Source organism: Malaclemys terrapin, chromosome 1, assembly GCF_027887155.1.
Source record: "Malaclemys terrapin pileata isolate rMalTer1 chromosome 1, rMalTer1.hap1, whole genome shotgun sequence".
NCBI lineage: Eukaryota > Metazoa > Chordata > Testudines > Emydidae > Malaclemys > Malaclemys terrapin.
Window position 1 is genome coordinate 82557096 of NC_071505.1, and position 18691 is coordinate 82575786.

Here is an 18691-nt window from a genome sequence, read left to right on the forward strand (position 1 = left end):
ATTTTTGCAAATCTAGGCCACAGTGGTTACATCTCCTTCCTTCTACCCCACTGGTCCCCAACTGGGACCTAGAAACAAAGAGGAAAAACTAAATCTTTACAGCCTTACAAAAGAGCACCAGAGTTAAGAAACCAGAAATTAAGATCTCTCTTGCAAAAAAAGAAGATACCTCAAAATCTTTAACCACAGCAGCAAAACTAGGGTTCTTCTTGCATTGTTCATCTAGCAGCGCAACATTCTTATCAAATTCTTTGATGTAAGTTGAATACATCTTTAAGTAGGGTCCTTTTTTCACAAATATATCAGCGATTCTTTGATAATCAATCCTGAAAAAGAGAAGTAATTAAAACAGCACAGAGCTATATAAAAATAAACCTATGATTTAGAAACCAGCAGAGCTGATATTCTCTGTCCCTTTCAGAGCTCAGTAGCGGATTAAAAAGAAGGCTTATTAAATAAACAGCTCGTGCAGTGGAGGGCAACCTGTGGTCCGTGGGCAGCCCATCAGGGTAATCCGCTAGCGGGCTGCCAGACAGTTTGTTACATTTGCATGGCCGCCCACAGATCCCAGCACTTCCCTGTGGCCCGTGCCGCTTCCCGAGCTGCCATTGGCCAGGAACAGTGAACCGCGGCCACTGGGAGCTGTGGGCGGCCATGCAATTATAAACAAACTGTCTGGCAGCCCAACAGTGGATTACCCTGACGGGCCGCAGGTTGCCCACCACTGAGCTAGTGCTTATCTCGCTGGGGAAACCAAAAAGTGTATGTTAATTCTGTTGTCGTTGTTAAATTCTTTGTTTCTCCTCTCCAAATGAGATAAGCATTGATGTGCTGGCATCTCATCCTGTAGAGTGAAACAGGGAACTCAATTTTCGAACACTCACAATTTAGTCATGTACCTATGGCCAAAAAATTCAAAAATAGGAACCTAAACTTAAGCTCCTGGATTCATATTTAGGCACCAGATTGAGGCCAATGGAAGTGTGAATGTTTGGCCTGATTTTTTGAAATCAGGCTGCTTACCTCGATGCCAAATGCAGATTCAAGAAGCTTAACTTTAGGCTTCTATTTTTGAAGAATTTAGCTTTGGTCCAAAATCCTGTTGCTCAAATACATGCATATGTCCAATTAAAGCACCCAAATGTCAATTCAAGCATCTAAATGTGGAATTTGGATGCCCAGTTAAGGTGCCCTCATTTGAAAATTAGGTCCTTAGGCTCAGAAGTCAGCTCTGGAGTCTAAAAAGCACATAGATTACAATAGAGCAAATTTCTGCTGACAGTAAAATTCACTTTACTCCAGAGTTAAATATTAAAACCATGGGAAAAAATTGCATTCTTATTGATCATTACCAGTGAGAAAGTCTCTCTTCTAATTCTCTGAGGAGGTCCTGATTAAGTTCATACAGCTGAGGTAGGTAGTACAGGACCTGATTCAGGATCCTATCCTCAATCACTGGCTTTCCTAGCTGCCTGGAAGCATGTGCCACTGCATCCCGGAAATCCTGTTGCAGTACAAAGAAAAAAAAAACAAAACACCTCACTGAGAGACTGGCCTTCCGGCAACAATATATATGACAGTATTTCCCTTGCAGAAATGCTGCGGCGTGTTACCTATTACAGAGGGTGAGATGGTACCATCTGTTTTATGTTACTGTGTGGCTTTAACTCAGGGCCTGTCTACAAGGGGAGTTATTCCCAGTGCCTGCAGAACTTTTGGATGCAAAAAGTCACATTCCTGGGTCCATGTGCTGAGTTTGAACTAGCCCTCCAGTGCACAGACATCAGAACGAGAGCTGCATTGACAGATGAGAAAAGTGGCGATCACACTGTGGAAGCTTGCAATGCCAGACTGCTATTGATCAGTGGGAAATCATTTTGAAGTTGGAAAAATCTACAGTGGGGGCCATGGTCATGCAAATGTATGGGGACATTGTTTCCTGCTACAGAGGACTGTGACTCTCAGCAATGCGCAGGAAACAGTGGATGGATTTGCAGCAATGGGGCTCCCAAACTGTAGTGGGGCAACAGACAGCATGCATATCCCCATTTGTAGGAAGGTGGGCTGGTGCCAGAATACAGTCTCAGAAATGGCTACTTTTCCATGGTTATGCAAGTGTTGGTGAATCACTGGGGACACATCACTGATATCAATGTGGGCTGGTCAGGGAAGGTGCGTGACACTTGCATCTTTAAGAACACAGGTCTGTTCAGAAATCTGCAGGTAGGGACAATCTGTCCTGACCAGCGGATTACCATTGGTGATGTTGAAATGCCTGTTCAATTACAATGAATGGTGCTTTCAGTAGCACTGGGCATTCTGCTGTATATGTTATGAAGTAATAAAGATTAAATTATTTCCAAAAAATAAAAATTTATTGCATAAGAAAGACAGTGCAAAGACTATTGTGCAGTTAAAGATGATACAATGCAAACTCATAAAATAAATGGGAACAGAACTTTAAAATTAGAACGCTAGAAAAACATTCGTGTCCAGTTCAGTCCATTTCTGCCAAACATACACCAACCACGTGAAGCTGTGATTTTCCTTACTGTCCCCCGGCCTGGAGTGGCAGGGATAGGGATGCAGCCCATGATGTCATGTGGAAAGTTTAGAGGGAGTTGGGGTAAGGAACTGCGGAAATGGAATTCTTCACTGACTGCAAAGGAAGGTGAGCCTGGGATCGCTGGACCCGGTCAAGAAGTTGGCAGCATTTGTGTTTGTTGGCTGAGAACCCCCATTATGTCCTGGTGCATCTCCCTCTCCTTTTCCTCCTAAGACTTTCTCCAGTCTGCGCTTTCCTTCTCCAGGCTGTCTGCTATATTCACCCTCCAGGCCTTCTGTTCAAGATCCAGTGAAGCACTGGCTTTCAGGATCTTACTGAACATGTTCTCCCTAGTCCGCTTCTTTCTCCTCCTTCGGATCAGGCATGCCGCAGGTGTGGAGGGGGAACCCCTCAAGGCTGCAGGAGCAACAACAGAAAACAAACAGATGTATCATTGTATTTATAATCACAACAGAAAGCAAATGATAAGTTTCAGAACTCCCCTCTCTTATTCCCATAAACATTTTAAAATCAGACCTGCTTATTGACACTTCAGGTTTGGAATGCCTCTGTGCAGCACTGCTGCATGGTGACTATGGCCTGCCGGGGGTGGGGGTGGGTGGGAAGAGGAGGGAATTAATCAGTTGCATAAAATAAAATAAAAATTCGGCCCTCGAGTACAGGGCAATGCACTGAATACTAGCACTCTTTTCCACAGGCAGTGGTGATTTAGCGGATATCTCATTCCTGAGGCACATAGCACAGCTGCTGCTGGGCATCCCCAAGCCGCCCGGTCCCATATGCCACTAGCCCGTTTACTGCAATAAAGTCATTACAAAGTGGAATGGGACAGCGTCCTATAGAGGAGGAAGAAATAAGGCAGCCATCTCCAGAAACCTTCAGGAAAGGATTGCGGAGTACCTCCATGAAAGATCTCAACAACTCCTCTCGGGAGGCTACAAGGGATATCCCAATGTACATAAACAGGCTGCTTCACATCTGTCTCCCACCCTCCCCCCGGCTTAACCCTACAGGGGAATGAAAAGCAGATAAATCTACCACTGTTTGCTGTATCTCTCTCTCTTCTCCTAGGAAGAAAATGGAAAGCAAATATCTGCATCCTGCCAACATGGGGCTGGGTCGGGTGCCATTTTCAGGTTTAAACTTTGTAAGGGTGAATACATGCACACACTTACCCAAGGTTCCTGCCCCTAGATCAGGGTCATCCATGCTTGGCTGGCAGGACTACAATGTGACGGAGTCTCAAAGAGATCCTGGCTCACTGCATGGCTGGAGCCCCTGCTGCATATCCCTTCTTCTCACTGTACAGAGCAGGGGTATCTCACGGATTCCTCCGAGGTATCCACGCTCGTCTGAGGATGGTGGTGGGGTCTCCAACAAGGATGGCATGCAGCTCATTGTAAAAGCAGTAGGTCTGTGGCTCAGCACCAGACTGACTGTTAGGCCCCCTGATCTCGTGGTATGCCTGTTGCAGTTCCTTCACTTTCATGTGTCACCGCTGCTGACCCCTGTTGTCCTCTTTCACCTGCATCCATCCTCTGTACAATCTTTTCGTAGCTGTCAATGTTTCTACAGCTGATCCGTAGTTGTGCCTGCACAGGCTAGTCTCCCAACAGGCCCCGGAGATTCAATTTCATATAGAATGTGTAGCCAGCGCAGTTGGTTGGGCAGTTGCACACAACAGAGGACAGCTGTTAGGTATGCTCACCGAGTGGGACAATCAGGAAAAAGCCATTTCGAACATATGCAGGTGGTTTTAGGGGGGGGGGCGGGGGAGCTTACTGTCTCCCCGACCCTCAGAGTTGTCACTGTTGGGCACAGTGGGGCAGCTACTGGAGGACTATTAGTGTCAACATAGGTTGCAGAGTGTCTACACTTGTTCTGCATTGACCACAGTACGTCGACCATGGCTCAGTGCCATTCAGGGAGGTGGTTTTACTGTTTCACCGTAACAAGGCAGAAGACAAGTTTGAATGTAGACACATGCACAACTAGGTCGACAGTTTACATCAGCCTCACTTTGTAGGGTAAGCCAGGCCCTAGAGAAAACCAACCAAATGATACTGGGGCTGTCAGGGTTTTTTTGGTTTGTTTGTTCTTTTTTTAATATCATAAATAGTTTGGTACAATCAATATTTACCTACGATGGGAAAACTGATCGCTCATTCTAGAAGGTGGTACATTTTCTAAGCTACAAAAACCTCCCAAACAGTTCAGGCTATCATGTTTATTTGGTCCTCACTGAACATATAGGGTGAAAAACCTGGCCCTCCTGAAGTCAATGAGAGTTTTGCCATTGACTTCAATGTGTCCAGGATTTCACCCATGTGTCCTGAGTATCTTTTCCACCACTTACAATGAAACTTACACAATTTTTAAAAATCTTGTAACACCAGTGTACCTTACTTAAACCAGCTGAATAACTCTATATGATATGAGCTAAGTCAACGTCTAGGATGCCAAAGGGAGGAAAAACTGAACTACAGGCACTTGGCTCCTATAGCCTCTCAGAACAACTTTCCCCTGGAGCCGAGTGCTGCTGGGGTGAAGGAGGGTGAGAGGGCACCTCACAGTCATCCATACCAGCTCACTCAGTTAACAGTTCCATCACTCCAGAACCCCTCTCTAGGCCCATCCACCCAAACATCCCTGTCACTATCTCCCAGCAATATCCCCACAAGCTCCAATCGCATGGTTCCATGGGTCACAAAAGGCTGGGATTGGGTAGTTTGTGGGAAAAAACTGCAGGTGGTTTTTGGGCAGTGACTAGAAAGGAAAGGTCAGGAACTACCGCATTAGAGTTTAAAAAAAAAAAAAAAACAAAGCAGATGGCCTTATTCATATGGAAATGCTCTTTCACACATCATCTGTGCAGACTAGTGTCACATAGCTTACGATCAGCTGCAGGGTTTCCTGATCTTAGGGCAATGGTTTACAAACTTTTAACTAAGGCGACCCATCAACTGAATTTTGTGGGTTTTTTTTTACAACCCACCACTATAAATACATACATTATACAGATACCACCGTTTACTATAGAGGGACCAGACAGCAAGTATGAAAAATCAGGACAGGGAGTGGAGGGTAATAGGTGCCTATATAAGAAAAAACCCCAAATATCGGGACTGTCCCTATAAAATAGGGACATCTGGTCACCCTAATTTACTATCTTTAAATCCTGTAATGGTGCAACAGTAGGACTGATTTTGTATTAAACTTCATAAAAACAGTATTGTATTAAGAAAAGCTGTCACATGGGGTATTGCTGTCAGATCCCAGCACTCATTAAAAAACACCAGGACCACAAACCAAGGCTGGATTAATGCACAGGCAAACTAGGCACGTGCCTAGGACCAAAATTCCTGTGGAGAGGGACCACCAAAAATCATACAGTAGCCTCCTTCCCCTCCACAGCCTCCTCCTTGCTCTGCCGAGGGGGGCACAGACCATCTGCAGCAGCACCCTCTGCTCTGGTACCACAACCCAACTTGCTGTAGAGAAGAGGCATTGGCTGCCTGGCCATCATGATGGAGGGGTGACTAGGCCAAAACCCAAGTGGTGTTGTGACCCCGTATGCCAGGTGGCAACACCTGGAGTGCAGAGCCAGGCCCAGCCTCCTGGGACAGGAGTCGCTGCTGTTAGGTGAGTGCAGGGCGGGCTTGCTCTCCAACACCCCCACTCCCAGGCCTCCCCTCTGGGCCCATGACTCATTCAGAACCTTCCTCTGACCTGACCCATAGCTTTAGGGCACTGCTTAATGCTGAAATGATACAAGGAATTGCAATGACTAATACAGCCTAAATACAGGAGTTCTGAAGAGCTTTGGGCAAAATACATCATGTTTAGTACTTGTAACTGGTACACTTAGCAAGAGCAGACACTTACTGAATCTGATACATAAGCCAGCATGAGACTAGTAAATGTTGGATCTCTCTGTTTGTAGCTCAGCCTTAGAGGGAGTCTTTCCCCCCAAAAAACATAACTTATGCCAGAGGACAAAGCAAGAATTTTATTCATCCATTGTAAGGCACAATGCATGAAAGCTTGTTTATATACAATGCAATCAGCAGCTCCTTCCTCACAAGACACTGAAAGAGGAATAGAGAGTCAGTTTTAAGCACCATTTATTTAAGTTACTGGTATAGCAATATGAAGACTCTGGCATGTGTTTGGACACAGGAGACCTTGGTGCTCTCTCTGGGATGATCCAAGGCCCACTGAGGTGATAATTAACTTCAGTGAGCTTTGGAGAAGACCATGCGACTTAATCATCCAAATAATAGCCAGTCAAGATACTTGATTGTCAGCCCAGTCCCTAATAAGTCAACAGAGGAACTACTGCAGAGAAGAAAGAGAGGTAGTATAGGAGATATAAGGCAAATCAAATTAAACCTACAAATCGTGACAAACCAGACAGCTAAACGAAAAAAATAAGGAGAAAAGGTTCAGATTTCTTGGGAATTATCAAATCAGTGTTATTGAACATGCACTGTGCATTGGTTATAGCAGTCATGTTACAGATTTATTTATGACCTGGCAGCTCTTTTGAAGTAATCCTCCTGAGGTTCATCTTGAGCTGAAATTAAAAAGATTTGAAGGCAGACAGCATAAGCCTGAGGAGTGAGGGTGAGGATAGGAGGGGGGGAGGGGAGAATGAAATGGATAGGAGAATGCGGTGACTGTGTCTATGTTCAGAGCTACTGGTCCACTGATTATGAAATTCATTAACATTGTATACATGTGGCGAGAGCCCAGAATGGCTGCATTTTTAAAATAGTTAAATAAATAGAAAATAGAGAAAAATGAAACTTCACTCCAAGAAAATGCATGTCATTCAATACAAGGATAGTTTTTCCCTACAAGAGCAGCAGTAATTTAAGAATTACAGTGAAGTTAATTTAATGTACTTGCCTGCTTCCCTCTAAAGCTAATCTGTTCACTACTAAAGAGAAAAACATGCCCAACTTTCTTAACATAAATCATCACTGTTAAAGTTAACATATATAAGTATTCTTGGCACTCAGTGATCAGTTTCACGTGCGATTACATTGAAATAATCCGCATTACACTCACAGATTTTATAGCTATAGCAGAACATAACATTGCTAACGCCTCCTCCTGCACTGAATTGTTCAAAGGCCATCACCCTAGCTACCACAGGCAACGTATTCTGTTTGAAGTAACGCAGCAACAACATTAAAGTGAATTTTTAGGAATCATACTTTATGTTTAAAAACACTCCTCAAATAAAATAAATTCAACTCTACTCAGGCTGTATTTTTTAAAAAGCTAAAATATTCACTTTTTAAAATGAGACATTTACTCAATTGAATAGTACCATTTGTGACAAGACAGAAGTTTCACATGATATGTGACATACATATAAATATTATATTAATATGTGGGTGTTGGTGTGTGTGTCTGTAAAAATAAAAAGGTATGTTGACATGCAGTTTCTTAACAGAATTATTTTTTCCTTTCAAAAGTAACTAAATAATAACAATGGCCCAGATGCTCCAAACTGCTTCATGCAAAGCTGTTTGCAGGATCCAGCATTATGTTATATTCTGGTCCAATTGTAATTTTCTTGTGTCTCCTTTCATTGTATACACAAAAGAGATTCCTTTCATTTCCCTACTTTGAGATGAAAGCACACCTGGTTGTCACCAGAATGTGTGTTACACAATGGCACCCATTTCTATTACAGATTGCCTCAAGTGGCACTATCCAGTAGAGTAACAAGTGGCTCCTGGGGGAGCTCAGTTACTCCAATAAGTTGTAAATTACTTATAAATACTTCATTTTTCAGTGAATGTCTAGTAACACACGCCTAACAAATGCATGAATGGGCTTGCCCCCCCCCCCTTTTTTTTTTAAATCTACACCCTTGCCAGCACTTCATAGCAATGACTGAGCTACTCTGGAGTCAACAATCCTTTGACACCATTTCCTCTCCTAATTAGGCAACGGTGGAACTTGAAATAGCACTGACCCTGTTATGAATCATTTGTCATCACCATGTACCCTTCTCCTTCTCTCCCAGAAAGGCCTTGTGTCACAGTGACTTGTATCCCTCTCACTAGAGCAGGGGTCAGCAACCTATGGCACACGTGCCAAAGACGGCACGCGAGCCGATTTTTAATGGCCCGCTGCTGCCTGCCGGGGTCCCGCTCAGCCTGCTGCCGAACCCTGGCAGCGGGCTGAGCCGGACCCCGGCAGGCAGCAGCGGGCCATTAAAAATCCTGCCCGACCCAGCCCACTCTTCTCCGCCCGCCGCCTACCGCTCTCTCTGGTGGGGGCAGAAGCAAGCTTGGCCCTGCTGGCTGCTGCTGTAGGTCAGGCTCCGCCGGCAGCCAAGCTTCCCCCTCCCCCACCTCTTCCCCCAGCGTGCTGCGTGGAGTCCCGCCTCCTCCCCCTTCCTGCCCCCGATGGCCCTTGCGAGGAAGGGGAGAAGAGCAGCCCCAGCGCCCTCGCAGCTCAGATCGGTAAGGAGGTGGAGAAGTAGCAGGGGGAAGGAGGGTAGAAGCGGGGTGTATCCCTCCAGCCCCCCACCGTGAGAGGCGCAGGGGGCTGGGAGCACCCCCCTGATCCCAGCCCTCTGCCCTGACCCCTTCACCCCCCTTGTACCCCAACCCCCTGCATCCCCCCCACGACCCCATCCCTGATTCCTGCACCCTACACACATACCCAGCCTCCTCACACCCCATGCCCTGACTCCTGCACCCCCTCACATGCCCCCAGCCCTCTGCCCTGACTCCTGCACTCCCCAGACATACCCAGCCCCCCCACACCCTCTGCCCTGACTCCTGCACTCTCCAGACATACCCAGCCCCCCCACACCCTCTGCCCTGACTCCTGCACTCTCCAGACATACCCAGCCCCCCCACACCCTCTGCCCTGACTCCTCCACTCCCCACATCCCCACCCTGAGCACCAGGCCAGCAGCGGGCTGAGCGGGGCCGGCTGCTGGAACCCCAGCTCGCAAGGGGCCGGCAACCAGAACCCCAGATCGGCAGCGAGCTGAGCGGGGCTGGCAGCCGGGACCCTGGCTGGTAGGAGCCAGTGGACGGAACCCCAGACCGGCAGCGGGCTGAGCCGCTCGGCCTGCTGCTGGTCTGGGGTGCTGGCCCCGCTCAGCCCGCCGCTGGTCTGGGGTCTCGACCCCTGGCCCCGCTCAGCCCGCTGACAATCTGGGGTTCTGGCTGCCGGCCCCTTGCCAGCCGGGGTCCCAGCCGCCGGCCTCACTCAGCCCCTTGCCGGCCTAGGTGAACGGAACCCCAGGCCCGCAGCGGGCTGAGCAGGCCGGCAGCTTAAGTTCAGCATTTTAATTTAATTTTAAATGAAGCTTCTTAAACATTTTGAAAACCTTGTTTACTTTACATACAACAGTAGTTTAGTTATATTATATATAGACCTATAGAGAGAGACCTTCTAAAAAAACGTTAAAATGTATTACCGGCACGCGAAACCTTAAATTAAAGTGAATAAATGAAGACTCGGCACACCACTTCTGAAAGATTGCCGACCCCTGCACTAGAGCGTTGCAAGTGCAAGGCCATGACAAGTGACCCCTATAACTTAGTGTTAGCCTGGGAAACTAGGGAAAAGATGTGGACCCAATTTCCGATCCACCTTAACCACATGCTGAACTTTCACTAAACTGCTGGCCTGAGCCCATATGGGCTTCGGATTTCTGTACAACTGCATATATATAGTTCATTTAAAATTTGTGAAATTAACATTCCACTATTCAGAAAAGCATGGATCAGATGCTTTTTGACTGCACAGGGCGAAAGACAGACATTGTTTAAGCAAGATGTGTCAGAAAAGAGATAAAAAGAAAGTCTTTTTTTTAAATTGCAATTTAAGAAGACAGACAACTGCATAATTTAATGCTGATCCTGGCATCCTTTTGCTTGGGCTCCATTCACATGTTCACCCTGGTTTGTAGTCACATACTTCTCGTCATACATAAACACACCATCAGCAGAACCTTTCAGTTAATGTGCAATTCCTGCTTAAGTACAAATTCAAAGAGCTCAAATATCAGTTTGGTCTCAGGAATTTTTCTGCATTTGGACATTCTTCAGGGCACGCGTGCACACACACACAAACTTTGACATTCTAGGAAAGGGCCAGGCTGCCACATGGCAAACTGCAAGTGCGACTGCATGGGACATAGTTGTAATAGATCTTGCAAACACATATTTAATACAAAAGGTCAATACATACACTGAACTATATCAGTGATACTTTATAATGAAGTCAATACATGTTGATTGTACTGTTTTTCAATTATACGAATTACCTCATCAGTCCTGGAAAGCTGACAAGTAATTCTATGTCGTTTTCATGACTAGTACAATAATTCACAGGTCTTTAATAGCATAAGATACTTAATTTTTACAACATAGTCAATTATCTGACTGGGGAGATGTTCACAATATCCTAATGCAGAGAATGGACTAGATAACCCACAGTGCTCCCTGCCAGACCAAATTATTTCATTAATATCTCTTTATAATCTAGCTACAGTTGTAATTCATTATTAAATGTCTCGACCAGATCGGACACCACCATTCAGCAATTCTAAAGTACTCCAGTAGTTTAGAGAGCTGTACTGGGATCCTCACCTTACATCTGGCAGGTAGATAAATATTACTTTTAACAGACAGAGAAACTGAGGCAGAGAGGTTCAGAGAACTGCCGAAGGCCACACAACAAATCACTGCCAGTGCTAGGATTGGAGCTCAGGAGTTCCTTGCTCCCAGCCTTGTGCTTAGTGCTGTACTCCATACTGCTCCCCCAGATCTATTATGATCACTTCTTTGTAGTATCTGACTGCCATTTAGTTTACATTGTGAAGTCTGAGTCTAATCTTTAGATTTCTAAGAGAATGAAGTATTTTTATAGTGTAAATATGCTGCGAGAACAGCAACAAGCTAACCCATAGTTCCCAAACTGGTGAGCATGGCCCCATTTTAGCCCAACGAGAGTGCACAGGTGGAGGAGATAAAGTTTCATGACCTCAGATCCACACCTCTCAAATATGTATGTGCTTGTGGGTAATGCTTTGAGTGGCTCTTGGAAAGCCACCTGCCTTGTCTTCCTGCTATAGCAGTGGCCCCTAACACAAATAGATGTAGGAGCATCTCATGGGGATGGGGCTACAGGCTCAGGCAGAAACCCACAGGCCCAAGCTTCTCTCCTCTGTTCCCAGCACTCAGCTAAATTGCAAGAGCATATGCATCTGGCCTTAAGTGAAACCAAGGAGATACCCCCATCCTAAGTAGTCTGTAGCCTTTTGTTGACAGGGAGTCACAGAGACAGCAAAAAAGAACGGGGGGGGGGGGGGGGCGGGGGAAGAGGGAGGTAGAGATACATCCATCAGAGGCAGAAAAGGACCGGGGAAAACATGGACAGAAGAAGAAGAAATGGCAGCTAATATATGAGGGCATGGCTGATGGGGACAAAAAGAGGTGGCACCCATCTGCCAATTCTTCACAGGAGGGAAACTCCACCAGAAAGTGGTTGGGGGCCACTGAGCTAGCCTATGCTGCATACCGAATTGGAGAGTTCAAAATAAATCCCATATATTGTCGGTATGCATTTGTGCATTACACACATGTATGGAGAAGCAGCTATTTCCCTATCTATGGTCCAAATTTTCAGCCAGACTTAATTGGCTTCTACCTCTTGCATATGCAGTCACTGCAACTCTGTAGTTCAGTGCCTAAATACCCAATCTGCAAACAAACAAAATCAGTGACCACTTTTTGAAAATTTGTTCCTGTATGTAACCTGTCAAACACTTTAACATTTCAAGACGCCTTTTCATGCATGCACGTTAGGAGCTAGAAGAGGAGAACATGAGACATCTTGAATTTTTCCTGTTGTGTACAAGATAAAGGCCAAGCAACTGGTGACTGAGGGCCCAACATGAGACACTTTAAAGAGACCCAATTTTCAGAAGGTGGATGGCTCAGTACTTTCTGAAAATCAGGTACCCTTTTGCCAGGTCTCAAGTTGGGCCCCCAAAGAGCAAGGCACCTAAAATCACTTATGACAATCTTGACCCTGCAGCAGTTATAGCCTTGTGTAAATCTTAAAGGAAAACTAGGGTCATGAGCATTAATTCACTTTGGCTTAGTGAAAGCTCAAATTACAAATGGAGTGTGCAAGCCTTGCTTAGCTAGCATTCTCTAAACTCAACATCCATCAAGCTCACAGCAGGTGACTTGCTAGATCTGCCATTAAAAAATGCTGATTTAATGTCCGCTGATAGGCCGCCGGTTTTCTTTTTACCAGCTCCTAGCCTTGTAGAGTGAACAAAATTAAACAGTGAACATTAGGGGGTCTTCCAATTGTTGAATTGCTGTCCTCATTTTGTCTGCTAGAGTCTCTGGGTTAGTCATTTCTTGGTTGTCTTTACCCATATGCCAGTGTAATGCATTAGATAAGCTCTGTAGAACAGGGAGTGTGTCTTCCAGGGCAAACAGTTTATTTGTATTACAGTAGCATGCAAAGACCTCCATCAGTCCCTGGCGTGCAAGGCATTGTACAAGCACCCTGGAAGACACACTCCCTGTTCTACAGAGCTTATCTAATGCATTACACTGGCATATGGGTAAAGACAACCAAGAAATGACTAACCCAGAGACTCTAGCAGACAAAATGAGGACAGCAATTCAACAATTGGAAGACCCCCTAATGTTCACTGTTTAATTTTGTTCACTCTACAAGGCTAAATGAGGCTTTGAGAGCTGGAGGGCACTAGTAAGGGGCACACCCATATACCTACTGAGTGCTGTGGAGGGAGCCATTTGGCCTACGCAATATGTAATACCTCCTGGATACTGGAGGGTGGGAAAGGGTGCTGGCTTACAAATGCACAGGGTAAAGGGTGTGTAGGCTCCCTGGCCTTCTGGGGTATGGAACATTTCAGCCAGTGGTGGACAATTTGCTTGTTCCTTGGGCTCCATAATGCTTTGCAGCTAGATGAGAGCTGTCTTCTATGGAAGTACCTTGCGTCCTTCCCTGGGCTAGAGCATACCCCGGCACAGGCCAGCCATAAACTGACCCTAAACGATAGTATAGCACCAAGCTGCACACTGTTTTGATTTAAGTGTTTTGTTTTTTGCAGCTCCTGAGAGCAAAGTTTCTGCACTTTAATAGAATTTCATCCTTCAAAAAAGGAGCAAGGAGACAGGATTACAATTAAATGGGTCATTCACCCCAGAACAACTCCATTGACGCAACACATTTTGGCAAACTTCATTGTGCAAAATTGAAGGCCAGTATCTCAATCAGCACCTTTATAGCAAACACAATGCTTACATTAATTCATGATATTCTATAAATGATCCCAAACCAAAACATTTTCTATATGATCAAACATTTTGTCTTAAGTATTTATTTTTTCCTCTTCTCATGAAATAAAAAATAAAAACAGCCTTCAGATGGGCTCTTTGAGTGCTTGGAGGAGTTGTTTCAACTAAAGCAATTTATTTAATATGATCAACAAAATGCAAAGAAAATTAGACTCGGTTACGTATAGCCAGCCTGCACCTATATCCCCATCCTCAATTACCTTACTTTCACTTCAAGTGCTCTTAAAAATGATTGCGTAAAATGGCACCTTCTCACTCAGATCTGCTCCCTGGGTGTATTCAGCATTATGCTTGTTGATTTCAGTGGCAAAAATAAGAGTTTACTGGTCTTTACTCCTGTTAGTGTTGCAGAGCCAATGCTGCTAAGACTGAGGGCTAGTCTACACTACCCACCCGGATCGGCGGGTAGAAATTGATCTCTCGGGGATCGATTTATCGCGTCTCATCTAGACGGATAAATCGTTCCCCGAATCGACACACGTACTCCCACCTCATCAGGAAGAGTAAGCGCTGTCGATGGGGGAGCTGCGGCGGTTGATTTGCCACCGTCCTCACAGCGGGGTAAGTCGAATAGGATTCGCTGAATTCAGCTATGCTATTCGCGTAGCTGAATTTGCGTATCTTAACTCGAACTCCCCCCCCCCCTTAGTGTAGACCTAGCCTTTGTGAGCTAAATACTCCTCCACTCTGTACACCATCCAAAGAATTGCTACTCAGCTCCAAGTAGCTGCAGCTAAAGAAATGCACTGGGCCTCATTTGGCCTGAAGAACCTTTATTACAGGTGATGAAGCACAGGGTGGAAAGGGCCCAGGCTTCACTTTGGGAGCCCAAGAGGAGTTGCTTGGCTGGCAGTGAGTAAGCTAAACAAGTGAGACAAAAACTACTGAGACTCAATAAAAGTGAAATCCCACAATGGCAGTGCTGCAAAGTTACTTTCCACATAGAACCTCACTTTCATAATTGTCTTTTAAGTGGCTTTGCATCATTCTTGTGGACAGTCAGATTCCCTGGGAGTACTGTTCCATTTAAACACAATACTGGGTTTCCATAAACTCTGCCAATAGGGATGGTGATTTTCCTTTTAATGAAAATAAAAAAAAATGCTTCCCAGACAGTCCTGGCTGCACTGATGAAGCTTTTCCAGACTAAACTGTCTATTATTATTTATATTGGAGCTCCTAGAGACTCATTGAGATCACAGCCCCATTGTGATCGGCAGCGTACACAGTCCCAGCCTCAAAGAGCTTATGATCTAAACAGACAAACACAGGCAGAGAGAACTGAAGTGATTGCATAAGGTCACACAACAGATCAATGGCAGAGGAGAGACTAGATCCCAGATTTGAGACTCAGGTCAGCATCTAATCCACTAGATTACACTGCCTTTATGTTCTGATATTTGTCCCTGAGCCAACAAGAGCCCGCATTCATTGGAGAACATTCTGACTCTCAGTTTATTTTACAGCTAGTAACTAATTAAAAACTTACAACCTTGCTATTTAAACACTATCTGTTCATAGTGCCTTATGCTCAATTCCCCAAACAGGTATTTAAGATGCTTGGTGCCTGGACTAGGTAAAACGCTGGTTGTAAACTATAAATTGGTCATTACTGTCTGACACGGTCTTTTAAAGTTCAAGCCCTAACAGACTCAGAGAACAATTACTCAAAAATATAACAAAAATCAACAGGTGGTTTAGTAATAGTTTTGTTTCCTGTGTTAGAGAGGATGTCTTTTTTACAGGCACAGAAAAAACGCATCCTTGTTTCCAATCTGGCAGAATGTGCTGCACAAGAGACTCATTAGGTAAAAGCAGAAATGTTTAATATGTATAATTTTTCCCGCCCAGGGAAAAATTACTCAGGAGAGGTAGAGTGAAGAAAACTGAAAAAATATGATTTCTTATAACCTTTATCAGTACACTCTTGTGACGTAAAAAAATTGCGTACTCTTAACTTAGTAGTTCTGTTTATACAATCCATTTCCAATACTTTTTGCTGTATGTCTTCTAATATGTTAGACAGCAAAATCACATGCCAATGAAAGCCAAACTCCAAAATGCATACCTGTAAAGAGCTATAGCTCAAAACATACAGTACTATGATGATGACTGCAGTACAAAAGCCCAGATTTAAATAGATTATCTAAGAATCAGGTAAAGTATTTTTACATACATTTTGGTAAAAAATAATAATTTTAAAAGTTTTTTTAAATCAAAAATTTTCATACTACTATTTATGGAGAAAGAATTATTCTTGCGGAACAACCAGATAGTTCATTAACAAATAAGGAGCTATAGTAAAATAATTAGGGGCATATTCTAACATTTAATCCAAACTCCCAATAGCTTACATGGAAATTTTGCATGAGCATCAAGGAGGATACCACCACATATTTACCCACTATACTTGTTAGGGAAAAATGCCAGCAACTTAGAATTTTTTTTACACTGCTGCCTAATTAGGTTTATTCAGTGTTTTAAATGAGGAAATATTAAAGAAAATACACTTCAGTACAATACTGTGTAAATGCTGAACTTTAAGAGAAGAACATAAAATTTTTTACTAGATACTTACAATGTGCAAGAGCTTTAGCGCATCCACAAATCTGTTAGAAAAGTAATAAAAAGCAAATAATTACATTTGAACTGCAGAATTAAAATAAACTGAGTAAGTTTTTTGAGTTTAGCATTAACACCTACACTTTCTCCGAGCTCATGATCTCCTTGGCAATATGGTAAACTTTCGTTTTCTTTCCAGCTGCTTTGCTCTGCAGATAAAATTACATGTTACATTGTGTACTCACAAACAAATAGCAAAGATCAACTTCAAGCCAAATTTCCTACCCAAAATATCACTTTATACTGCTCCAAAGTCTACTAGTATTCAGAGATTACTTCTTGTGAAATGGAATTTAGAATATAATTGGATAGAATGATGTGTAAATGCTAATCTATAAATAAGCACTAGCATCCCTGTCTAGAAAATCTGGAAAGCATCAGAGCCCATACTGAAAGTGACAGCTGTCAGCTATTGAAAGAAGTGGAGTGTGGATAATACTCTATATCCATAATAATTTAATTGGCTCATTTGTGAATACGGTATATAAATCTGCAGTAAATTCAAATGGGTTTTAGGAACATTTGTCAAGAGATGAACACAGATTTTGTTAATTTTTTCATGCTGCTTTTAATAAAGCCAAAAATGTAACAGGAAATAACTTTTTTCTTTTCAAAGTAATACTATTGAGAATCTGCCTTATTAAATCTAAAAAAAAATGAACTAAAATTAACTACAATCAGATTTCTTTAGCTAGCAAGTCTACTGTATACAAGAAATGTAATCTTTGTAAAATAAGAGTTCACTCCTGAAACACATGCACACACACAAATATATGCATACGCACCCCTCAACATTATATGATAGCACAGGGCTTGAGCACAGGGATTGAATTATAATAGTGTTCTGTTTAATCCAATCGCCGTAGAATGCCATTAATTCTCATTTTTTCCCAAGCCAAAAATATGAGAATTCTCACAACCAACCTCCACACCCAGCTATCTCATCTGATATTTTAATCCTTGAATTGTTATGGGATCCCTCAAAAAGAAAAGTGCAAAATAAGTGTAAAATACTGAATCCCCAGTCTTATGAGTGTAAGAGAGAGAAGAAGAAAAAAATAAAAACAGACATATGAATATTTAAGATACTGGCTAATAAAATGGAATGTGGAATTATTTGCATTACAGCACAATTGCACCAGATCCTGTACAAACATGTATAAAGGGCACCAGAGAATTTACAATCTGAGGCTCAGGCCCTGCAAGCTGTCACCCAACAACACGGAGATGATAATCCCTGTGATAGACTTTTGATTAGCTCCAGTGAAGTCAATGGAGCTCCATGTGGGCGGAGGAATCGACCTAGACAGAGTAGCTTGCAGGATCAGGGCTAAAGCTTAATACCAATTCCAGGAATGTGGTACAGCAAACAAAATGAGGGCAAGATGACAGGCATGCAAAGATGCTTTTGCAGAGTCTAATTGTGTGTACAGTTTGCTTTTTTTCTTAAACTATATCTCTATAGTAGCAGTCCTGGCTTGCCACCTGCCTAGCAGTTATCATCTGGCACTATGTCTATTAACTATGTAGGTTTTCCATTACAATGGGGAGTTTAAGGAGAGATAAAATGAAAATAAATCATAGATATGCAGGTATGCAACACAGAACAAACAATAGCAAGCTGAAGTTCTGGTGAAATCATATGCAGAACAGTAGTAAAAGAGCAGGCAATGAGTGATTTACCTTAAAACTTTAGCTGTTTTTATTACACTGTTATATACTTGTTAATGATGTTTGAAATAAGATTACAATATTTCTCTTTGAAAGGTTCATTGCTTCATTTCCTATTTCAAAAAGGTGATTGTAATGCAGATGCAATCCCATACAATTTTATTTCTATCAATATTGTAGGGTGTTACATCAATCAATAAAGTGACGGTTTGCTGATCTCTAAGAATTTCAGAAGTCATACACTGTATGTTTTTTTATTCTGATGTCCCAGGCACTGTCCAATCCAAACAAAGGTAAGGACGACACATATCAGGCTAAAGGACTACAAAATCTGAGAAATTAAATTCTGAACGTTGGAGGGATAGCTCAGTGGTTTAAGCATTGGCCTGCTAAACCCAGGTCTGGGAGTTCAATTCTTGAGGGAGCCATTTAAGGAACTAGG

The 18691-nt window shown here is 43.4% G+C and overlaps 1 protein-coding gene across 1 annotated transcript in view; it reads right to left on the minus strand.

The window, feature by feature from the left end:
• FGD6 (FYVE, RhoGEF and PH domain containing 6) overlaps positions 1 to 18691 on the minus strand; it is a 100854-nt gene that overhangs the window by 40125 nt on the left and 42038 nt on the right. Inside the window, exons 4-7 of the mRNA XM_054028278.1 lie at positions 16660 to 16727; positions 16535 to 16565; positions 1353 to 1504; positions 170 to 326 (exon numbers count right to left, since the gene is read on the minus strand). Coding sequence (XP_053884253.1) covers positions 170 to 326; positions 1353 to 1504; positions 16535 to 16565; positions 16660 to 16727 — 408 coding nt within the window. The remainder of the gene's footprint in view (positions 1 to 169; positions 327 to 1352; positions 1505 to 16534; positions 16566 to 16659; positions 16728 to 18691) is intronic.